This window comes from Lycorma delicatula, chromosome 1 (genome assembly GCF_047948215.1).
Source record: "Lycorma delicatula isolate Av1 chromosome 1, ASM4794821v1, whole genome shotgun sequence".
Classification (NCBI taxonomy): domain Eukaryota; kingdom Metazoa; phylum Arthropoda; class Insecta; order Hemiptera; family Fulgoridae; genus Lycorma; species Lycorma delicatula.
This window is the reverse complement of record NC_134455.1, coordinates 2,876,024-2,902,813: the sequence shown is the minus strand read 5'-3', so window position 1 is coordinate 2,902,813 and position 26,790 is coordinate 2,876,024. Positions and strand designations below refer to the sequence as shown.

The 26,790-nt window shown below is 30.6% G+C and overlaps 1 protein-coding gene across 9 annotated transcripts in view; it reads right to left on the bottom strand.

Moving 5' to 3' along the window:
- LOC142321545 (uncharacterized) overlaps positions 1–26,790 on the bottom strand; it is an 81,019-nt gene that overhangs the window by 35,113 nt on the left and 19,116 nt on the right. For all 9 annotated transcript variants that reach the window (XR_012755674.1, XR_012755700.1, XR_012755682.1 and 6 more), the window contains exon 2: positions 2,679–2,866. Coding sequence is in view for 5 of the 9 variants with exons in the window: in XM_075359753.1 (XP_075215868.1) it covers positions 2,679–2,850 (172 nt within the window). In the remaining 4 variants the exon portion in view is untranslated. The remainder of the gene's footprint in view (positions 1–2,678; positions 2,867–26,790) is intronic.

The window sequence follows — 26,790 nt, the reverse complement described above, 5'->3', positions numbered from 1 at the left end:
TAACTATCTAACTGGAATAATAAAATAAACCAATAACAACAGACATTCATTCTTCAATACATCATAATCTTACAACTAACATTATCGGCCCTCACAAATTACTTGTGTAAGTATGCAAACATAATTCCATAAAAATTACAGTGCTTAATAAATTATTGTTTATCTGCACATTTATTTAATACAACCATTGTACATATAGTGAGTGCATTTGACATATATGAGGATATTCAGAGATTAAAGATAAAGAATTAATAGATAGGAATACAAAGAAAATTAATTTTTCACAGTTTGTAGTGCTGCTATATCTGTAGGATGTATCCTTTAGTTTTATCAGATCTCAATTGCAGTAAACAATGTTTTGTAGTAAGTGTGGAAAATTTCCTTGCTGAATTCGTATTTTGTCCTTAGGTAATGGGGTCTTAAAGTTAGAAAAAATATTATTACCAAGATACAACATACCAGGTTCTTAATATTTTTTTGGGTTGAATTGTCTGTCTCATTTTCCAGCCCTAGTGTCGGTAGATTTTTTCTTTTTTCTTCTATCTACTGTCTTCTATTATCTTTGATCCCTTCTTTCTTGGTGGAATTATATCAGTTTCAACTAGGTAGATATGTTTGAAGTTTTGGGAACCTGTTTAAATTACAGCATCCTTTGTAGGTACTGGCCATAGGCATGTATCAGTCAGTTTACATATAGAATAGAATTCTTAAATTTAGCTGTGAATAGAATTTTTTTTTCTTATCAGATGGATATTGAAGGTTACGATGCAATCCAGAGTTTGAAAATTTCTCAGCAGCAGGGATATATAGTGAATTTATTATTGCTCCAACAGTAACACTGATATTTTTCCATTAATATGATATACATTCCTTTAGTAAAATTTTGACGTAATTATTTTCTATATACAAAATGTAGATGTTTAATATAAGAAGTATTTAAGAAGTATTTGTTGTGTAGAGATATATGTAAACTTTTTATTACAGCAACAAGGTTTTTTTTTTTAGAACAGTAGCTGTGAATGAATTCTTATATGCAGATAAAAGAAATATTTTAAAATATGTTTTCTGTTACTCGTATACTAAATAAATCAAGTAAAAACCTTTAATGTTTCATAAAGAAGTTGGGATAGAAGATGATATGTTCTTCATCAGTGCTAACACTCAAAGTCATTGATTATATTAAAAACCAATCTCTGCAGTTCCTAAAAACTTCTTAATTAAATTATCTTACAAGGTTAGAATTGTTAAACCAATATTTTAACATGCAATACAACACATACAATTGCTAATTGAAATGTAGATTGCATTTAGCTACACATATGACACCATCATGAGGATTGAGTATATAATGGACATCATTACTCACAGAGAAACTAACAGTGAATAATGTCACTTGCATCTCAAATGATTTAAATATATCATTGTCAAAAATGCCAGCTGTGTAGTGGTTAAGATACTGTCTTCTATTTCAGCTAGTCTCTTGGGTTAGAATTATTGGCAAGGATCTGACATTTTTTCACATATCACCTCATCCATCTCATTAAATCTATATTTAAGCACGTCAGAGGTTGTAATACTAAAATAAAAACAATATGTAAAAATAAAAATAACATATATTTCTCTCAGAAATTATGTTTTATTTTAATTATTGTATTCCACTCAGTAGCAGAAATATGCTATACGTCGATTGCAACCATAGAACATAGAAATGTAGGATCTTACTGTATACATCAAAATTTATAATGTCTTTTTATCTGTTGTTGAAAATGATTATCATGTTGTAAATTCAAAATATCAACAGTTTGAGTTTTTCACTATCAGTGAGTGTGTGATGTCATTGCATTGATTATCTATTGCTTATTCTAGGTGTGTAGTGATGTTCTCTAATTTTCATTATTCTTTTATCAGAGTCTTCAGTTTGAAGACACCTTGATTTTCTTAATGTAGGAGAAATGCTTGGACTGCAGTCATTCTATCTTTCTTAGTTTCATTTATCAGGATTTTCAATTCCAGTGTCTGGATATTTAACAGCAACCTTATATTTTCATAGCAGTTCACATCACGAACTGTTCAAGAACAGTTCTTGATAATTTTTTATATTGTTCATTAAGTTTAAAAATCTATCAAAACATACATTTTTTCTTATATTTTCTGAAAATGTTATATCAGATGCAATTGATAGTTTTTCATTCCTATCTTTATCTTGAACATTACTTCTTTCTTTAAACATAAATACAATTTTTTTATTCATAATATTTTCATCATAAACAAAAAAAAAAAAGGTTAGTAAAATAGTTGTTTCTTATTTCATACAAAAGAAATAAATGATTTTTATGTACTTAGTGTTTGGATTTTAAATTTATAGCACCATTTTAAACACACTACAAAACATTGTTTACTGCAACTGAGATCTGATAAACTAAAGGATACATCCTACAGATATGGCAGCACTGCCACCTGTGAAAAATTAATTTTCTTTGTCTTCCTATTAACTCTTTAATTTCTGAATATCTTCATATGTGTGCAAATGCACTCACTATATGTACAATGGTTGTATTAGATAAATGTGTAGATAGACAGTAATTTACTAAGCATTGTAGTTTTTAAGGAATTATGTTTGCATTTTAATGCTAATTTATTATGGGAGCAAAAGAGTTTATTTAATTGTCAATGGTTACCTTGAATTACTGCAGCCTCATTTATCGGTGCACTGAATACAATTACAAATAATGAAGTAATTGCTACTTTAATTCCAGCAGAAAATATTGTTGTTGTTGCTGATGACGATAATGACAGTTTATTGCTTGGTTGTTTATTATTTTTAGACACACACAATGATTTTTTCATCATATTAATAAATCAAAACCTGTGAAATAAAAAAGATTGTTTATTTGTAATTACCTATGTTCCCAAAAGAGAATGAACAGAAAAACACAAGGTGCAACAGTAATATCTGGACTGGTGGTTTAAGTCAGAATCAAATGAAAAATGACTGACAAACCTGGTACAGATTAACTAGCCATACTTATTGTCATGTTTTATTATACTTTCATGGTATGAGTTATAATTTTATGTAGTAAAGCTTCATTTTTCATGTATATTTTTCATAAATTCATGTACCTCTTTTGTAATATTCATTAAAAAAAAATTAACAATAAATTCACATTAAATTTTTTCAGATACATGGTTAAACATACAAAAATAGGTTTATTTAATCTTACAGACAGTCTATGCACAGAATTGTACAAAAAATTTTGAGTTATACAGATATTTTAAAGAAAGTAGTATGTTTGTGGTGGCACAGAGGGTTACTGCTTGTCTTTCCTTATGAGAGGACTGATTTCAAGAACTGGCTGGACCATTTATGTTTTAAATCTGCTGGCTCCTTGATTCCCCAGTCACAATTCTGTTTTTGGGTTCTAATAAACAACAAACATCAATTCTAACTTTGTGATTCATGGTTATAATAATCTTCTAGTATACACAGTACAAGAAACAATGATGCAAGCTATCTGCTGAGCAGGATTAAACAAAACCCATAGATATTTGGACACTTCTACGACATCACACAAGTTACAGTGGTGAACTGGAAAGCCAGAAAACTATGTGTAACTTTTGTCCATAGCTGTACTAGAAAATTATCGTTTACTATTTGTTTCATATATTATTTGAAACCATTAAATTGAATTCTAGTTGACTTAAATTGATTTTTCAAGCAGTTGAGCATGAAAAACATTTCTGTCAAAATTTCCTATATTTTCCTTGCCATAAAGAAATTGTATTTTGCAATTGTTTGTAACGTGTATAAAGTAAAGTTTTAAAACTTTTTTTTTTAGTAGACAATTCATGACACTTTTAAGGCTGACTGATTTGTTGATTAAATTCAGTTGTATATAATCAGTTCAAATTGTTCTGTTTGACAGTAGTTGATTATGCTTGCTTTATGAACCAAAAGTTTTAATAATTTCCCTGAGTCTTACACCACTTTAAAGAAGAAATTCAGACCTTTCTGGTAATAATTTTTACATCAAGTTTTTTTGAAATAGGAAATAATTCTAGAGTTTATTATATGTTATTCTACATTTATGAAGACAAAAATCAACCTGGTATCAGCCATATGCACTACAGTTTTTACTCTCTGCCATTAAGCGTGTATTATAATGATAAAAAATGACAGTTTTTATGACCTTCTGAAGGTTATTATAGATTATAGTTTTTAGTTATCTTTTAATATTATCAGATGAAAACTATCTCTGTATTTAAAACAATAATAATGTTAGTAAAACAATCTGTAAGTTGACCGAGTAAGCAAGTAGAAATGGCATTTTCTTGTGTATCTATATACATGCTGAGGACTAGCAGTCCTCAGCATCAATGGCACCATCAGGACCCATATCCTGTCAGTCTGTGCCCCAGCTGTTTGATGGGAGCTAACAATGGGCAACTTTGAGCATGGCATCATCGACAACAATTGCTTGCGCCATTGTCAATGGGTCACACCTGCTGGGGCCCATATACAAGTAGGAATTCCAGATTGCATTTTCGAATCGATTTTAACAATTGGCAACAACAGATGATGTTGATGATGAGGAGAACCAGGTATCTAAAGCCATAAAGCCATCATGGATTGCGCCAAACCATAGTGCCTTGCCATCCGCCATCCGCCAAGAACACAGCCATGGATTTCAGATCAGTTTCTGGACATGGTATGAAAAAACAGAAACGAGAAAAACTGACTAATTATGAACACTATTGGCAATTAAACAAAGATGTCGATGGAAAATGAAAGAAAATAGGTAGGCATATTGGAATGAGATAGCAGCTGACCTTGAAGAAGCCGCATCCAAGTACAATTACCACACCCTGTACCGCACACTCATAAAGTTAAACAGGAAGACAAAATCAACCAACAACAACATCCAAAAGATGGATGGATCCTTTGTGCGATCACCAAATGAACGGCTACAGCGCTGGAAGGAGTTTTTCCAGGAACTCTACAACCACAATCTTCCACACGGATATCTTGCAGCCCCGCCACAAACTGAAGCACCAGCAATGCCATTAAACCATACCAACCAATGATTGAAGAAGTTAAAGTAGCAATAAAATTGTTGAAAAATGGCAAAGCACTTGGAATGGATGAGGTCACAGCGGAGGCAATCAAAGCTGGAGGAAACATTCTGCTTCACCGACTCCACACACTATTTCAGCTGATCTGGCTCATAAAGTATATATACCTTTCGCCTAGAAGAAAAACCATCATCATACCAATCCATAAAAAGGGATAGTCAAGATTGCAAAAACTACCATGGCATCGGTCTCCTTTCAATCACTAACAAAGTGTTCATGAAAGTCATTCAACTGTGACTGCTGAAACATTGTGAATAGACAAGCTTGGAAGAGCAAACTGGATTTCGGCTATATCATGGCTGCTGTGATCGGATCTTCGCCTTCCGTCAGCTGATGGAAAAAAGAATCAATTGCAGAATACAAACAGTTATTGCGTTCATCAACTTTAAGTCAGCATTTGACTGCATCCACTGGTCTGCTGTATGGAACGCACTGAAAGCCAATGTACCCCAGAAAATCATTCGCCTTTTCCAAGCACCACACAATGCATCATTCAGCTGTTGGAAATCCAAAACGAATTATCAATGCATTTGCCATTAAAACAGGATTTCTCCACGGGGGTGTCATCTCCTCACTGCTGTTTAACATTGTAATTAACGATATAATGAGGAGAGCATTTGCAGAAAGGCGTGGAGTACAATATGATGTTGAGGATCACTACCTAACTGATCAGATGTTTGCAGACGACAGCACCATATTTGCTAATAGTGATGCCGAGGTCACAGATATTTTGTATGAAATCTCTACTATAGCAGAGTCCTTCGAACTGAGGATCAATGTTGACAAAAAAGATACTAACAACTGATGGCTCACAATCCATTATTTACCTTGGAGAAGCTCAGATCGAACAAGTCCAAGAATTCAAATATCTCAGATTACTGCTCCATTTAAGAAAGTAGCATCTGCAACTGAAATCCGCGCCAGGATTGGGCAGGCAGCTACAGCTTTCACCTCACTGAAATGGTGCAGGCAAACATTACCATCCAGACAAAAATCTGCCTCTTCTGCACACTTATCATCCCAATTATCCTCTATGGATCAGAAACTTGGACCCTCCTCCAAACAGACTTGAACTGGCTAAGTTTTACCAAATGTGGTGCCTGCACGAGATCATACGGGTCTCACTTTATGATCATATCCGAAATGAAGTCATCAGATTCAGATACGAGCAATAACCAACAGTTGAAGAGCAGATTCAAAACAGACTGAGATGGTTTGGTCATGTGTGCCGGATGGACCCAGATCACTTGCTGTACAAACTCCTGTAGGCAACGTCCTACTCAGTGGAAAATTCAAAGATTTCAGTGGATTTCAAAGATTTCAGTGGAAGATTCAAAAATTCAAAGAAAACTTGGATAAAACAAGTTGCAGATGACCTGAGGAATCAGCAAATTGACCTTGACGAGGCCAGCATCATTGCTATAGACCGTAAAACATGAAAAAGCTTTGTGAGCAAAGTTTGAAATCCTGCGGCATCCACAGCAAAGTATTGATTGCATGGCCAGCCACCCCCTCCAGTTGCCAGCTAGGGATCAAAAGAAGAAGAAGATACTATGGTCATTACACACCAAAAAATTTCAAACATGTAACAGATTACAATTAACATTCATAATTTTGGTGACGTTCAGGAATCATTAAACACAACTTTGGCTGTTGAAATTTTATACTCTTAAATTTCTAGGATGTTACCAACATATTCCAGATGTTGCAGAATCATTAGGTTGTTATAGATCCAGTTGAATCTATCTATGTTTTCTGGTCATTTTGTACATTGTGTAGAACGCTTTTCTGGCAGCTGATATCTCAAACTTAATTCAATGTTACTTAAATTATTTTTTGTGACATTGATAGCAGCACATGATGGTTGTTTCTTGTTCAAAAACATAATTCATTCTACCTTATATAGACATATATAAGGTATAATGTAAATAAATGATTTTTAAAAATTAAATTAATACTAATGTTAGGGCTGATTATTGTTATTATTATAATTAATAAAAAAAATTATTATAAAAATTAGCTATTGATGGAAACTTAGCTGATGTAAAATCAGCAGGGATTTTAGCTGAGAGATCAGAGTACACTGTACTCTGATCTGATTTGACTGTGTTCAAAGAACACAGTCATAAATTTAATATTTTAAAAAATATCCCATACTCGAAAATTAACATTTTTTTTATTTTTGCTTTTATTTTGTCTTCATCACAAGGTATTATACAATACTTAAATATTATTAAGCAATATTATACAAGATTTCTGTTCTGGCAATGATTTTAAATGATCCGAGCGAATTAAAATTTTCATCACAAAAAAATTATTGTTTATTTCTTATATGATATTGTAACAATTATATTTTTACATGACTGGGAAGTAACGCAAAAATGATGTAATCTACTGCTATTTCTTTCTGAACAGAAAGAACAAAAACTCAGCAGTGTCAGAAACTTTCTTGATACTTCCTAAATCAACTTTCCATTTAGCTGTTTTATATTCATCAAATTGATAAATATCCTTTATTTCATCAAACTGATTTTCTAGTTGCTGAATAAATGTATTTATTTTTAAATTTAGAAGCAGTCAAATCATTAAATTCGCTAAGTTGTTTTTTATTACTTTACTACAATAATAATGCTAAATATTTCACTAAACGTACACAGAATATTTTTAAAATTTGAGTGAGCCACAGATAAATGCATGGAACATAGATTGAAAATCAAAGTGGTAAAATAGTTATTTATTTTTGGGTTCTAGTGCCCATACTGGATTAATCTTCATGAATAAGTATATAATTTTCATTAAAAGACTTTTAAAACTGCATTGAAATAAATCTATTTTTATTGAAATTGGAAATTGACAGGATTTTTCCCAAATCTTGTATCCTTAATACAGATTGTAAAAACACAATTTAATTTTTTTTAAATCTTCTAATATCAATAAAAATAAAGTATTAATCTTTTCTTGAACTACTCTTAAATTTTTTGAACTTCCTTCATTGCTGTTTGATAAAAGATTTTTGATCAAAAGTAAGCTGTTATACATTTATAACTGTTATTATAACTTTCATTTTAGAACCACTGATTAAGTAAATGCATGTTTTAATATTTTTAAAAAGTATAGTTTAAATTCATAAATCTTAATTTTAAAATTACAGACTCAAATTTTTATTATAAAAGTACAATTATGTTTTTAATAAACAAACATCTTTTGTAAATAATTTTTTTTAGAAATTTATTGTGATGGGTGTTACAATAAAGTTTTAATCAGACATAATATATCCTTAAAATCTAACTACAACAAAAATTATTAAATATAAAATGCCATTCATTTACTTTTGTCAAATAATGAAGGATGTTCAAGGTAAATTAATAATGAATGCTTTATTTTTATTGTTTTTGGAATTATCTTTTTAACTAAATTGTATTTTTGTAATTTATATCAAGGGCATAAGCTTCGGGAAAAATCCTGTCAATTAACAATTTCAATAAAATTAAATTTATTTCAGTGCAGTTTTAAAATTTTTTTAATGAAAATTATGAAGTTTTTTCACACTCTAATAATAATGATTTGTTAATAATTGAAATTGCCATCTTGTTTTAGATTTTTAATTATAGTAAGTAAATTTATAAACAGTTTTTAAGCATAATGTACTTTTGCAATTTATTTCATTAACTATTTAGCATAGATTTTTGTGTTTATTATAACTTTGTAGCCATCAGAATTTTGTCTTAACGTTGTGCAACTATACTTTTAACATTACTTCTACATTAACACACATTTATGCTGCTTATTTATTCTATCTCTTCTTAAACCACAATACTGATTTTACTTTAGTTATCAAATTCTTAGTGTATAATTTCCTGAACAAAATCATATATAATATGTAAAATAATCGGTAAATTTAGATTTCCTTGTTATTTTTCCATTTTAAAAATTTGTTTGAAAATACAACAGACAAGTCCATTATATTAATTTACCCATAGTCATTGAATTCAGTATCATTAAATTCATGTGTATATATATATATATATATTGGGATATATATATATCCCAATAACATTTAATAAATTATTTCTCTGATAGTTTATATTACAGCCAGAAATTTTTGATAAAATTATTATTATTATTAGTTGTGAAAACTGAATTTCTAATTTTAATAAATAACTTTTTTTTATTAATTAAAATTTATTAAAAATTTTGATTTTTTTAAATGGATTAAATCATTTTAACAAAAATAGAATTATTTAATGTAGGCTTGTGTAAAGGAATATGATACTATATCCTTTGTAGTATTTGAAAAATGATGAACCTAAGTTTCTATCCATAACATTTTATACAAAATACAATGATGCTACCATTCCAAAAAATCATTTTGGAACTAATGTAACTGTGATAATAATTATAATTAGTTCAATAATTTTAAAGATTTACAAAGTTAATCAGTTGTGTAATTAATTCTAAAAAATTATTTTCTTATTTTTGGAAAAAAAACATCTAGATTTAATTTAAAAATCAGTAATTAATAATCATTAATATTTAAAAAAATTTGTTCAATAAATGGTATAGAATAGTAAGAACCAGATTTTTAATTAAGTAGTGTTATGTAAATGCATTTTTAAAATAAAAATTATATTTTAATTAACTTTTCTAAAAGTTAAAACTTACCTGGAATAAAGATGACGTCTTTTGTTTAATAAATGGTGAATATAAAAGACAAGTTAAAACTTGAAAATTTAAAAAAAAAAAAAAGTGTAAAATGGTATTATAAATCAACCACCATTGTATACATATAAATATTGATTAAAAAAAATGTTATAAATATTTAAATTCATTTTTAATTCATGATTTTAAGTAAATCTTATTTTATAGAATAAATAAAACTAAAACTATATTTATTAATATTAAAAAAATATAATGATTAATAACTTTCAATAGCTGAATAGTAATGAATAAATATGAAAGGCTGTCTGATGTATTAATTTTAGTATTTATAACCTTAAAAATAAAAATTTATCAGTTTAAATTACAACATTATTGCTGCAGATTGCGCTATTATTTTTTAGACTTGTTACTTGAACAGTAAGGTAAGTCTAAGTTAAAAGATTTGCTCTTATCTTATTTCAGTACATAATTTATTGTTTAATATATTACCTAACGTAATATTAAATAGACGTAGAAAATTGTTAGATAAAATTAAGGATACTAGTAATTATGGCAAGGTATTATAAATTTAAGTATATATTTAGCATATTACTTGTAATTATATATATATATATATATATGTTTGCATATGTGTATTTCTTTTTAATTGGTAGCTATTCAACAAAATTATAAACATTCTGAAGTACTCATATTAACTGCTAACTGCACGAGCAGATACTGAATTCTTAATCTTTCGATTTTTGGGAAAAATATATTTTTTGTCCTTTAGGTATTTTTATTTACTTATTCTGATTATTGTTTATGAATAACTACACTCAATTTGAGTTTTCTGACTTTTCGATCGATAGGAGAGTCAAACATGAATGAATCACTGAAGGCTTTCTCATTTTTTAATTTACTGATTATTTAGTAATGTAATCAGTATTATGTATTAATATAGGTTAATAAAGAGTCTTAACAATTTGCATCCTAACAAACATTAATTATTTATAAAAAATAAAATTAACTAAAATTAAAATATCATGGTTAAGCAAAGATTTAGAAATCAACTCGTTGACTGCAAAACTTACCCTGGAGCAGACATTGATAGCGACCATAATTTGGTGATAATGAAATGTAGATTGGGGTTTAAAAACCTGAAGAAAAGGTGTCAGATGAATTGGTGGAATTTAGAGAAGCTTGAGGAAGAGGAGGTAAAGAAGATTTTTGAGGAGGACATCGCAAGAGGTCTGAGTAAAAAAGATAAGGTAGAAAATGTAGCAGAAGAATGGGAGAATGTTAAAAAGGAAATTCTTAAATCAGCAGAAGCAAACTTAGGCGGAATAAAGAGAACTGGTAGAAAACCTTGGGTTTCAGACGATATATTGCAGCTGATGGATGAACGTTGAAAATATAAGATGAAGAAAGTAAAAGGAACTATCGGCAATTAAGAAATGCTATAAACAGGAAGTGCAAACTGGCGAAAGAAGAGTAGATTAAAGAAAAGTGTTCAGAAGTGGAAAGAGAAATGAACATTGGTAAAATAGACGGGAGCATACAGGAAAGTTAAGGATAATTTTGTAGTACATAAATTAAAATCTAATAATGTGTTAAACAAAGATGGTACACCTATATATAATACGAAAGGTAAAGTCGATAGATGGGTGGAATATATTGAAGAGTTATACGGAGGAAATGAATTAGAAAATGGTTTTATAGAGGAAGAAGAGGAAGTTGGGGAGGATGAAATGGGAGAAACAATACTGAGATCTGAATTTAAGAGAGCATTAAAAGATTTGAATGGCAGAAAGGCTCCTGGAATAGACGAAATACCTGTAGAATTACTGCGCAGTGCAGGTGAGGAAGCGATTGATAGCTCATACAAACTGGTGTGTAATATATATGAAAAAGGGAAATTTCCGTCAGACTTCAAAAAAAGTGTTATAGTCATGATACCAAAGAAAGCAGGGGCAGATGAATGTGAAGAATTCAGAACAATTAGTTTAACTAGTCATGCATCAAAAATCTTAACTAGAATTCTATACAGAAGAATTGAGAGGAGCGTGGAAGAAGTGTTAGGAAAAGACCAATTTGGTTTCAGGAAAAGTATAGGGACAAGGGAAGCAATTTTAGTCCTTAGATTAATAGTAGAAGGAAGATTAAAGAAAAACAAACCAACATACTTGGCGTTTATAGACCTAGAAAAGGCATTTGATAACGTAGACTGCAATAAAATGTTCAGCATTTTTAAAAAGTTAGGGTTCAAATACAGAGATAGAAGAACAATTGCTAACATGTACAGGAACCAAACAGCAACAGTAATAATTGAAGAACATAAGAAAGAAGCCGTAATAAGAAAGGGAGTCCGACAAGGATGTTCCCTATCTCCGTTACTTTTTAATCTTTACATGGATCTAGCAGTTAATGATGTTAAAGAACAATTTAGATTCGGAGTGACAGTACAAGGTGAAAAGATAAAGATGCTACGATTTGCTGATGATATAGTAATTCTAGCCGAGAGTAAAAAGGATTTAGAAGAAACAATGAACGGCATAGATGAAGTCCTATGCAAGAACTATCGCATGAAAATAAACAAGAACAAAACAAAAGTAATGAAATGTAGTAGAAATAACAATGATGGACCACTGAATGTGAAAATAGAAGGAGAAAAGATTATGGAAGTAGAATTACTAAAGATGGATGAAGCAGGAGCGATATAAAATGCCGAATAGCACAAGCTAAACGAGCCTTCAGTAAGAAATATAATTTGTTTACATCAAAAATTAATTTAAATGTCAGGAAAAGATTTTTGAAAGTATACGTTTGGAGTGTCGCTTTATATGGAAGTGAAACTTGGACGATCGGAGTATCTGAGAAGAAAAGATTAGAAGCTTTTGAAATGTGGTGCTATAGGAGAATGTTAAAAATCAGATGGGTGGATAAAGTGACAAATGAAGCGGTATTGCGGCAAATAGATGAAGAAAGAAGCATTTGGAAAAATATAGTTAAAAGAAGAGACAGACTTATAGACCGTATACTAAGGCATCCTGGAATAGTCGCTTTAATATTGGAAGGACAGGTAGAAGGAATAAAATGTGTAGGCAGGCCATGTTTGGAATATGTAAAACAAATTGTTAGGGATGTAGGATGTAGAGGGTATACTGAAATGAAACGACTAGTACTAGATAGGGAATCTTGGAGAGCTGCATCAAACCAGTCAAATGACTGAAGACAAAAAAAACCAATTAACTTCTTAATGTTAGATTTTTCTTTTGTTAATTGGTTTTGGAGAGATCTTTTCTTTGTCATAATTTATTAAAATAACTACTGGATTAAATATGTTTTGTTTTTTTTTTAAGAAAAGAACAGACCAGACAATTCTCTGATGACTTAAAATTATTATTGTTGAAACAGTATAGTCCTACTTGGTAATACATTGCAACCAAATTAATATTTAAAACAATTTTTATTTTTAAATAATTCATTCAACTAATTACTTCCCAGATACTAAGAAACTTAAAATTCAGAAAATTTATTTCCAAGATAATCTAGGGGGAAAATGGGGAGAGTTAGAGAGTGTAATCTTTGCAAGATAGTCCTCCCTCCGGCTTCTGATTGCTTTGTCCTCATCAGACTACTACTTAATATGGAAACTAAATGGTATATTAAATTATGTGAGTATGCTAGTAAGTTTGTAGAAAATTATTCCCCTCTTTGAGTAAAAGTTTGAGAACCAAAATTAAATGGGTCTATGACCCGTATTTGGAAGTCATTATACAAAATTGAATTGATAACTAATGAAAAAAAATTACATTTATTATTTCCCTCCTCTGAATGAAATTATCCAAATATATAACCAAAGTGACATACTAATGTAATGGAATTATTTAATTAGTACAAGAATGTTATTTGTAGTCCAGAAACAATGAAAAAGGAAAAAGGGATTTTTTTATTGTTCCCACCAATTTTTGGGTGATTTGAATAAAACCAAAACCATCAGAAAATATGTAAGTTATTTAAGGGATATTATTGTATTTATACCTTAAGATAAGATTGTACTGTACCAGAGTGAACATTATGTCAGTCTCAAATCAGTTTTTAAGCAAGTGACTTGCTGTTCTTTACCTATTGTTAATAAAATGACAACAAATATTGTTTGTAATGAATTTTTATGAATTACAAACAAAATTACTACATTTGGCTAACAATTAACTTTCCTGATTTGTATTCACTTGAAAAACAGTACCTGTTAACTTTAAGAATATTGGAAAAAAAATTTATATTAAAACATTTCACTGTTTTCAGTGACGGAAAGTGACTCTAAGCCTGTTTGAAGTGAGTTTTATTATAAAATTTGGTTTTGTTTGTCTTTGCAAATGTTTTACATAAATTCAAGGAAAAGTGGCCATGTAACAAATCAAAAGCTGATTTTGATTTGTTACATGGCCACTTACATCGCAAATGTTTATTTTTTCATTTATGTCACTGGTAATTTTTAATTTATTATTACATGAATTTGAAACAATTTTTTTTTTTTTTTGTTAAATTAACACAACTGATGAAGTTCAAATAATTATTACCCAGCATTTAATTTGATTTATCATGATGATTATCAAATTTTAAATATAATGTTCATTAATGAAACAAACCCATCATTATACCTGTTATTTTATTATTTTGTAACTTATTATGATGAATCCATGTATTAAAAAACTAGATAATATAATTCATTTTGAATGATTCATGATTTTATTTATCATGTAACTTATGACTTTATTTATAAAGTATCACCAATTAACTTTCTATTTCCTTTTCTCATTGCATACCAGTATACAACAAAGTTAATATTTTACAAAGTTGTGAATATAGAAAATCACCTTCTATTAGTGGTTACTCGAAGTGTGGGAATAACACAGTTTGTGCTTTTTCCAACAGCTGTACTGGTTACCATTTTAAAACAAAAAAATAACACAAATATGTTGTAGCAAGATTCTGTAAATCAGATGTGTTTTTTTTCTTTTTTTGTTTAGCCTTTCAGATAATACTTCAGAGGATGAATGAAGATGATATGTATGAGTGTAAATGAAGTGTAGTCTTGTACATTCTCAGTTCGACCGTTCCTGAGATGTGTGGTTAATTGAAACCCAACCACCAAAGAACACCGGTATCCATGATCTAGTATTCAGATCTGTGTAAAAATAACTGACTTTACTAAGACTTGAACGCCGCAACTTTCGACTTCCAAATCAGCTGATTTGGGAAGACGCATTCACCACTAGACCAACCCGGTGGGTTAGATGTGGTTTTACTGTAACTATATGAAAACAGATGAAATAATAAATAATGTATTTAAATACTAGATACTTGAATTTTAATGTTAATTTTTTTTTAATTTCTCTTTCCAGTTATATCAGGTATCTGTTTCCACGATAATTTAAAAATAAATATATATATTTTTTTATCCTTTAATCACATTAAGTTTTCTCCATTTTATCGTGCAGAATTTTATTCTTTTTTATTTTAATTAAGTTTTTATTTGCATGAATTTAAATAGAATTAAATGTTTTTATTAAACAGTTAAATAAATTAATTTATGCAGTTTGTTTGAATAATGCCTTTCATAACATATAACAGTGTTTCATAATTTTATACTAAAACCTACACACTTTATCACATCCTACACAATCTTATGATAAAAATTAAAGTAATTGTTTATAACTATTTGTTTGTTTTGTATAATTTTATTTGGGTCGTAATCAATTCATTCTTCAAATGAATTCTTTCATATTGAATTTTTTTCTGTAAATCTGTTAAAAATTAAGAAATTAAAATGCAAGGTACTGTTGTCACATTTGATTTTCGATTCTGATAGTTAAAAACAGGGAATTATTGTAAAATTTTATCTTCAGAGTCCTCCTCTTGTTGAGTTAAAGCTATAATTTATATATGTATGTATATATATATTGTTTACACGATAAAAGACAGTCAGTGGTGAGTGACGTCATGAATGGAGGAGGGGAATCCAGATTTTCTTCTTTGATTTTTTGTGTCTGTCTTACATCATTCTCCGTTACATTGTTTTACAATAATATGTCATACGGCTTATAGTTGCAAAACCTCTACTAAAAGTAATAATCATTTATTCTTAAAAAGTAATAACATCCACCTCTATTAAACCAGAAAACAGAACTATTTTCATATAATTTAACATAATACATAGGGCTGTACAGGTGGTGTAACCAATCTTGATGCTTGGTGCAATTGCAGTGATAGCCACAATTCGAACCATTCTATTATTATTTTAGCATAACATCTGCTTCATTACCTAACAGTGAATGTGCCTTCATAAGATGCATTATGATGTTAGTATTGGATTGCAGAATACAATTTTTGAAATTTTAATCGCATTAATGTATAGCTCATATTTTGAACATCATTAAATTTAATTTGATTATACATAATGCAGAATTAAAGAAGTGCTTATGTAAAGCTGAGAATTGTACAATAGTAGGCCTACACATAAAATGTTACAACATAAAAATCAAAATATATTACTTTATTGAACGCTAATGTTTCATTTTATTTTCAAACTGATGTTCAAAAGTTAATGAAAGATTATTTAAATCATTAAATAATGGAATTGGAAATTACAGCATAAAGTATTTTCAAATCTTAGAACAAAATAAGACTATTTTAATTAATGAGGGTAAACGCCATCCACTTCACAAGAAATATTAGAATCTCCGATATTACTGTCAGAATTAAAACTGTCACTTTCACTTATCTTCTTGCTAAGAAATAATAAATAATTCCAGAGTATGTGTTCTTGTCGCTTATATTTTAGCTTCTGTTTTCTTAACTTTATCACAATACACTTTCCAATCTTTTTTTCATTCATGTCAGCCTCTTTATTATCACATAATCTTTGAACATCTTTGATATCAATCACAGTTTGTTTTTACCAATTCGTACAACTGTGGTTTCAGCATCGAGGAAGACTGAGGAACAGAATGTTTCTGAAACTACTTTATCACATCTTTTCTTGAATTGGAAATTGGTAATTTTTCTAAAACGGCATTGTAATAGAATGTGTTGTCAGAAATTACCACAGAATTATCGAGAAGGTTTGGAATCGACATATCTTACATCCATTTTTTGTAATTTTCCGATTTCATTTCACCTCTGTAATTGCCACTTTTCAAACTTGCTTGCCAAGTTAGTAAGGCATATGGTTTACAACCCACTTCTCCTTTGGGTGCACTATAATAAGTCTGCTGCCTTTTGAAACAGTAACATTTAGCCTGTCACCGGAATCAATACACCACAATTTATTTGCAGTATGAAAAGATATATGACTGATCGAGGTACACTATTAGCCTATTTTTGGTTCTAAACCTTTTTATGGCAGTCAGATACTGAATACGCTTAAACTTTATGTCATGTCGCTCAGTGACAACCTTCCTGTAATTTTCAGTTTTTCTTCACTTAAAGCCCAATTTTTTTTTATCTCTAATTCGTCACTTTTCCTAAATAACTAATGGTATCTTAAAGCACTAACATTATGTTTTTTACTGTCGGCAGTTATTTATGAATTTCCAGAAATTCTTTTATAGTCCGCCTCGCCACACACTTGTCAAGCTCATCTATTCCCGTTGCAGTCATTTCACGGGGTTTTATTTTATTGGAATAGAAAAAGAAGTTTCCGTCGGATTTTCGGCTAATTTTTCTAGCAACCGCCCTTTTTCTTTTCTCACTCTTTGGACTTCGGATCGCGATACCCCACACGCAGCTGCTCATCTTTCTTCACATTTTTTTTTATGTGAATTTGGTGTTTATCTTCTTTTTTCGACTTCGGAAATCGATCACCTTCTTGTTTCATAAACTCATACCCATTATTTATTATTTCCCGAGCCTGCCGGTTCAGTTTTTTTATTTTTTACGGTTTACTCATAATTATAAAACGCTAAAAATACACAACCGATTATAAAATGTGATTGCTTTTCTCAATCAAAACTCAAATAAAAAGAAACGGAATTTGCACAGATGCTCTTTTGTAATCAACAAATACGGAAAAACTACAGAAATGGATTACACTCAAGCATTCAATAACGTAGACCTTATTTATTTTACATCTGCTTGGCTGTATTTGAAAACTACGAACACATTGCAATACAATGCAGCTACATTGTTTCTTGATATAATTCTAAAAAGGTGACCCATTCCTGATTTGTAGTACTTGGCTTATCCGTGTTTAGTTTTACAATAAATAAAATCACGATAGTTTATAACTCATGTTTATATATGTCAGATAATTATAATGTTAGTTAATTTATCCTTTTGCGTTTATCTACTGAATTAATTATAATACTTGTCGAGAATAGGTTTACATTTTTTATAACATTTAAAAATATGCCGTAACATTTCTTTCACGGCAAAATATTTAAACAACCGCAGCTTCCTTTATTTTTGGTTTTCTTGTTAAACATTTATGAGTATAAACAGCAGAATTACTTTTAAATATTTAAAAGTAATCTATAATATCATCCAGTAACATAAAATAATACGTTGTAATTGTATGACGTTGTTCTGTTTAAGATTTTACCACCATGATTTCCCTTGAAATATCCAGGCACTTTATGGGGTAGTAACCCTTTTTTGCCATGTAAATAATAATTAGTATACTTATTCTTTTCTAATGTTATTTATAAAATTATATATCGATCAGAATAAAAGATGTATAATTAATTAGTTTTTTTTGCAATACTATTTCCGAATATTTCTCCAATACAAAAATTTATATCTGTAATATTACATATTAACTTAACTTTACAAATAATAATTGTTGTTTTAGGCATTTATACAAATTGAAAAATTGCTTTTAAAATTTACAACATTAGAAGACAAAATTTTACATGTGTGTTTTATTATATAAATTTAAATATATTATATCAATTTCAGTTTTTTTTAATTTTATTTATTTAGAACTACCCTAGAAAAATCTCAGCATTTACCTTAAAATTCTTATGTTTGCGTCAACATTATTACATCTAAACCTTTGTTTTTCTAATCAACTGGAAAAGAGAGGGAAGAATAGGTGATCACGGGATGTGGCTTTACGATGAAGCCTTACCATCACACATCTTTCCATCAAACTTTTCCAAGAAAAATTAATTAATGGCCACTGCCGTTTTGAAACGGGAAAAATTTTAAGTCGTTCCATCTAATATCAATGGCGAACTAAATGCAAAATTTAATAAAAATCGAATTACACATTTAGCCATAATTGATTTAAGAAAAAATAAATCAATTATTTATTTTTTCATAAATCGAGTCGAGTTAAAAATAAGATCTCGCTTTCTTCGATCAACAAAAGAGTTAAAATAATCGAATCAAAAGATATTTTCAAAAATAATTGTCATCTTCAAAATAGTTTGTGTGTGTGTGTGTGTGTGTGTGTGTGTGTGTATGTGCACTTACTTTCAGTTATTATAAGGAATTATTACAAGTAATTATATCGACAGGCATGAATTTTGGACAGAATATAATTTGGTCAAATTCTTTCTGAACCAGACAGTGGCAGCTCGCGTATAGGCACTGTGGAATTGCAGCACCCCCTATTTTCACTTGTTATTATCGATAATATTTAATATAATGAGTCCTTTTTTCTATAATTCTTTCTTTATACTTGTACAATATATAATCTTTAACCTTAATGTCGGGAGCCATCCCCCAGTTTATGAAAAAGATACAGAAATCTGTGTATAGAACTATACGCTTCACAGTTCCAGCGGCGTGGTATTTGGATGTTGTGCGCATGCGCACATAGGAAGGGGTTGCGAGGGAGAGAAAGCACTGTCGATTCCGCAGTGCCGACCCTGGCGTGCTATTGGAAGGTAGTTTTTTTTTTTACTTCGCGTGTGTACGGAAAATTCATTGTTCGTTCCCTTTTTTAGTTTAGTCTGCGAAAGGAATATGAAAGCGGTTTAGTATTTTCTCAGTAGCGATCAAAAGATGGCGGGAAAGCAAGGGCTCTTTGATCGCCAAATCCGTCCAAAAACACGCTGGAAAGGCGAAAAAGAAGATAATTAGTAAAATCTCATTACGTATTTTTTTCTGTGTACATAGAAATTTAAAAGAGGTATTTTCAAGTATGCATATTTTTGTCTAACATATTTTATGTCTAACTAGACAGTAATTAAATTAGAAACTGGAGGAAAAACTACCAACTTGTATCATAAGTCATGACTGAATTTATAATAAATAAATATTCCCATAATGTATATATTATTTATTATATAATAAATATATTATTAATATTATACATATATATGTTATTTATTTATCTTGATATAAAAAAAAAAGTGAAAGTAACAAGTAAAATCTAACTACGTATTTGTTTCTGTGTGCATAGAAATTTAAATTAAGCACCGTTGGACTATTAAGCGGAAATTTTGTTAAGTTAATATAGAGTAATACTAAAAAATATTATCTGTATTTGACTTTTAATTCAACAAATTTTCAACAATTTTATTGCATCACTATTTTTTGATTTTGAATAATATCAAAATATGATATACTATATGATGTAATAAGATATGATATGATATAGTATATGATAACTACTCACTATGAAGTTTTTTTTTGTTGTTGTTTGTGGGCGAAAAACGTCTGGGCGTTATCATCGCCCGGAATTTTGTTAATAAAAGGGTAAAATAACACCAAAATAATAAAGTTTATAAGGTGTAAATATATTGGTAATCATATAAAATAAAAATTTATTAAAACAAGCCAAGAAGGCAAAATAAAACTCAAAACTAATACCACAGACGAAGTCGATAAAATATAAAAGTTAAAATAATCGAATAAAGAAACTATATAAAACTTACCTAATTCCGATGGGTTGTGCAAAAGTCCCCTCGTTGGATAACAATATTAAATACATAGAACCAAAAAACCAAAATTGAAAGTAAAGGTTATAATTAATAAATAACTCAGAAAAACAAATATGATAATATTAAAACTTTTCCAGTAACCTGGTACTATACAAAAAGAGAAACATCCGGTCAAAAATTCCGTTATTATTGCACAAGATATCACGGATGTTTCTAGGTAGATTAAACTGACAACGCAAAGCCGCATAACATATGCAGTCCACGAGAATGTGGTGCACAGTCATGAGGCAGTTGTATCGTGTGCATAGGGGTGGGGCTTCCCCTTACATTAGGTACTCGTGTGTGATCCTCGTATGTCCTAACCGTTACCGGCAGAGGACCACTTCCTCACGACGAGTTTTTCTGCAAGAGGAGTCCCATGGCAACACTGAATCTTTAATCCGTCGGAGTTTATTATCGACGTTAGTCGCCCAGTCGCTTTGCCATCTTGCTCTCAGTGATTGTTTTAGACGATTGATTACTACCTTTTAATTAATCAAAGTAACTCGGGTGGTGAAAGGAAGTTGAATACACGCTTCTTTGGCAGCATAATCTGCTCTTTCGTTACCTAGAATCCTCATGTGGCTAGGAATCCAGCAAAAACTTACCTCCGTGTTGCGATTACCTAACTCAGTGATTGCATCATAAATGTCAATGACGACAGGATGTTTGGAATAAAAGTTTTCTAACGCCTGGAGAGCACTACACGAGTCACGTCAAATAAGAATGTTTCTATATTTACGGCTAACGATATTTAGAGCCCTATTTATAGCGAGTAGTTCTGCGGTGAACACACTCGTAATACCGGCTAGGCCAAACATATAAGTCCTGTCATTGACAACAAAAGCACAAGCAACGGTACCGTCTTGTTTTGACCCATCAGTGTATATCACCGCATCTGGGTTCGTTTTGGTGAGAATATACTGAAACATCTGCCGAAAAACAGTAGGTGTTGTTGATCGTTTATCGTATGTTGTAAGGTCAAATGTAAAATTTACAAGGTTTATTCTCCACGGAGAATATGAGCACGGACATGACGGAAAGAACGAGGGAGTGTCAACATTTATATGCTGCAGCAGACGCCGAACACGGACACCCACAGGCGCAGTACAGCATGGACGGTCCTCATACTTCCTTAAATTAGGATTCCTAAGAACTGGGTCAAAAGCCGGGTGATTTGGCTGTTCAAATTAGTACCAAATTAAGTAATAATTTTCTCACAATAATACACCTAGTAATTATGACACAAATTCTCATTTCATTGGGTCTTTCTTTCTTTTCCTGTTTAGCTTCCGGTAATAACCTTTCAGATAATAAGGGTGATATGTATGAGTGTAAATGAAGTGTAGTCTTGTACAGTCTCAGTTCGACTATTCCTGAGATGTGTGGTTAATTGAAACCCAACCACCAAAGAACAACAGTATTCACAATCTAGTATTCAAATCAGTGTAAAAATAACTGACTTTACCAGAACTTGAACCGCTAGAACTCTCGACTTCCAAATCAGCTGATTTGGGAAGATGCGTTAACCGTTAGACCAACCCGGTGGGTTATTTCATTGGGTCTAGTTAAACAGATTGCAACGTTCACATTAAGAAAAAAAAAGAAAAAAATTAAAATTTCATGTACAGAAATACTTTGGCCTAATTTTGAGTGTTAATCCGGTTTAAAAATATTAAGTTCAAAAATTAAAAAAAAAAAAATTATTTTGAATACAGTCCCCCATTGTTGTCGAATCGAGGTTAAAATTTAACATTACTTCCTAATTTTATAGAACCTGTATAGATTAATATTTTTTCAAACGTTCACGGGCTTTTAATAATCCGTTTTGGAAATATATGAAAAAAAAACTCAAAAATAATTAAGCTAATTGTACTTCCATCCTTAATTTTTAACAATTTCAAAAATTTCAGAACTGTAAACATCTTGTTTAGTACTAGTACTACACCGAATTTCGAATTTCATGCGATAAGCCAACAAAAAGTTGAAATTTTAAATTGGCGGTAAATATTCACTCTCCTTTTCTGATTAAATGGCAAAATTTAATGGCATCAGTGCACTATATATAGAAATATTTGAGCCAAATTTCAAGTTTTAATGTTAGGCAATCCAGAGATGTTTATCGAAACACAGACCGCCAGACATTTGTACTTTCCAATAAGAGGGGATCATAGAACGTAGAAATTTGCAAAAAAAACCTCTTACATTCAAAATTTTGATGAATCATTATTATATTTTCCCCTATAGCTGGCTACAGCTGTTGGAGCAATTATATAGCTATTAACGGGAAAGTAACAGAATATCAACACACTTCAACTACGTGAATTTAAAATATTATTGAAAAGAAAAAAGCTGACAACACAGTTGTAGGACTTTCCATCACGCGGTTTTTTCTGATGTACATACAGATACACAACACACACATACACAAGCAACTTTATTTAAAATATTTATCATTTTATTTAAACATAATATTTTTTTGTTTATTTAATTCAAGGGGATTCTAACTAAAGCGCGCGCGCATACCGTATTTCATTCGCGTGGGTCTATCAGTATTAACGGCCACTTTAAATGTTATTAATTTATTTAATTCTACCAATCACCTGTGACGTCACAAGATACAGCAGCAGTTTAGTCGCTAAGTGGGATGCGGCGGGATGTGTACAGGAGTGTGACCGAGTTAAGACCCCAGTTTGATGGGGAACAAATTTGTGGATCCGACGAGATGCTAACAGAAAAAAGTGCAACGAAAAAGACCCATTGTACTGCTTTCTACAACGTTTCAAAATTATTACTTTTTTGGAGTGGGGATGCAATTTAGCAAAAAAACTTTTACACAAAAGATATTTTTTTTATAATTGTTCACAAAAATATTTTTTAAAAATGCAGTGAAAATCACCCCTTGTATTGCCTTCTATAACTCTTCAAAATTAAAACCATTTTTACAGGTGGGAGTGAATTTAGCAAAAAACGTTTTTTACAAAATTATTAAAAAAAAATCCCTTTCGGCACGTCGGAAGACGGAAGTAGATTTCACCGGTGCTAAGTAGGGGGTAAAAAAGATTTCCACCTTAAAGTTAAGATAAACTTCAAATTTACTCAATACAATGGTTGCATGCGATAAAATGTTTTATATGTTTGGCATACGACAAGCCCCATCTTCTTACATTCCAGCAAAATTTTGGTCATCCCTTGTCGGAAGGTTTAATCACATCAAAAATTGTTTCAGACAAACGTTTTAGGTAATGTTTAGGGAACTAACGACCACTTTAAATCGATTGTGCCTATTAAGGGAGGTATAATTATATATTTGTCTTCGGAACTCCATTTTTCCCACCCTTTGGTCCAATGGTTGGTGGTATCAAAAAACTACTTAGTTAAGTTTTAGGCCCTTATCCAAAGAATAGTAGGAACTTTAAACGAATTCGATATTTTTCTTAATAAGAAAGTTATAGAGATATTTTGTTTTTTCAAAAAAAGCTCCCCCCATTTCCACTCCCACGGTTCGATTTTGGCCATTAACAAACTCGACCGAGATTTTGGGTAGTTATATTTTATGTATCAATTTGAAAGTGACTGGCGCAAAATTAAGGGAGTTATCGTGTCCGCAAGAAACTGAAAAATATATATAAATGTATTAATAAACTTTTGAACTGACGTAGTTTTGGGGTGTGGGAGATGTAAAACGCGAAGATTTGTCGAAATTTTCCGGAAGTAAAATTATGGTACCCATTACAACAGGTAGCTTTCTTATGAAATCTACCTAAAATATATAACCTTAATTATGCAAAACCTGGAGACGATTTCGTTCTTTTCCCCTGTATCCCTCAACCCCTGACCTTTTGAATTGAAGATTTAATAGCACCAATGCCCCTACTACAGAAATCCAAATGTAAAACCGTGCTTCGATTACCTCCCTGTCATTGTGGACTCAACCAATTTTGTTAATTTCGGAACAAATCAAAAGTTACTAGCGTCAGAAAATACTACTTTTAAAATATCTGATGTAAAAATTTATGCTTAAAAGCCATCGATAAAACGGGCCAGCAGTTATGGAAAAACTGAAAGCATGTAGGGATACTGCTGAACCAAATTATTGGGAACCTTATAATATAATAACAAAACAAAATTTAGCCTCTCATTATATTTCTTAATACTGATAACACTAAGGATTTCTCGTAGTCAGATGACCACGAATTGAATTTATTATTATTTCTTTATTATCATAGAAATTTAATCTGAAATATTAGTGAACGTTTACTGTTAGTGGACAGTTGAAAATTTCATAACTAAAAAAAAAAACTCAAGGAAACTACGTAACAGTAAACTATAACTGTAATGAATAAAATACTCATGGGCTATCTCAGATGTGCCGAATAAGGAAAGAAATAATTATTTATCACTTAACATAATTTATTCTATTTAAATTAAAAATATTTATATAATTTTTGTAAAATAAAACGGCGCATAATTATTGACTATTAACGTGGCGTAATTTCTTGTATATGCATCTAGATTTACAGGAGATGCTTGTGAATCGGCCGCCAGAACACTCGTAAGTGCAGTTAGTTTACTTGAACTCTATAAGGTAACTTTATTTCTTTTCTTTTCCTGTTTAGCCTCAGGAACCACCGTAAGATAATACTTCAGAGGATGAACGAGGAGGATATGTATGAATGTAAATGTAGCCTTGTACAGTCTCAGAACGACCATTCCTGAGATGTGTGGTTAAATGCAACCCAACCACCAAAGAACACCGGTATCCACGATCTAGTAAAATCTGTATGCAAATAACTGCCTTTAGAATTTGAATCTTAGAACTCTGATTTCAAAATCAGCTGATTTTCGGTGACGAGTTCACCACCAGACCAACTCGGTGAGCTCTATTAACTAACTGAATTAGGTATAGGTACTCAAAATTTCTGCTTTTATTTTTACAAATAACCCATCCCGACTGAAATAATTATTACTTATATAATGGCCAAGAAACAATATAAAAGTCGGTTGTCAAAAACACCCGAATAAATGACAATGAAAAAAATCTTATTTTATATTTTCAGAATTTTTTACACCTTTCATAAGAGCATAAATTCGAAGTTAAATAATTTAAAAAAGGAGGGTTTTCTATATTTATTATTACTTTTTTTAACTAAACTTTTAATCTATATAAATAAAAATGTAAATGTTCGTTTGTTCAAAATTCTAGATCTCCAAAAGTTGTTCACAGACTACTTTGAAATTTTTACAAAACGTTGCATTCGAATACGCGCGTTTTTTATATACCTACTATTTATATACCTAAGATGTCACACCGTTATTTTTTTAACCTCCGGGTCTATCGTTAGGCATGTTTCGGAGGATGAGATGAATGATTTGTAGCGTGTGTGAAAAATGCCATGCCTAACCGGGATTCGAACCCGGGACCACCGGATGAAAGGCCGAGACGCTACCAGTCGCGCCACAAAAAAGATGTCACACCTGACAGGCAAAACATGTTTTTTTTTTTTAAAAAAACAGCGCTATTTGTTGGACGTAAAAGCAACACACGCTATATTAAATATTTTACGATTCCATTTCAATGTTTTTGATATGTGTGTTCGCTATTGACTAAAAAACTACTGGACCGATTTACGCGCGGGGAAAAATCAGAAAAGGGAAAAGTGAAATAAGGGAAGAGAACTTTGGGAAGGAAAGGGAAAGTGGGAAATGGTGAAAGAGAAAGGGGCGAAAGGACAAAAGGGAAAGGTTAAATTTTATGACGTTCCGTAATGTTCATTTTATTAATGTTTTATCAAATTTGTTTATACAAGCATCTAATCCGGACGATACCGGGTTTGAAACACGATTAATATGCTACAAAATTTCCATTTTATATTTACAAGCCTAAGTTTCGAGTCTGGGTGGCTATTACTTATCAAACAATATAAAGAAAAATAAGAAAAAAATTACGGTTAATTATATTTTCTAATTACCAAACAAACCCAGAGACTTTTACCTAAAAATACATTATTTTGAATAGGTATACTTGCTTACCAGTGATCTTTGATGGTAGGATTTCAATTAACCACACATGGCAGAAATGGTCGAACTG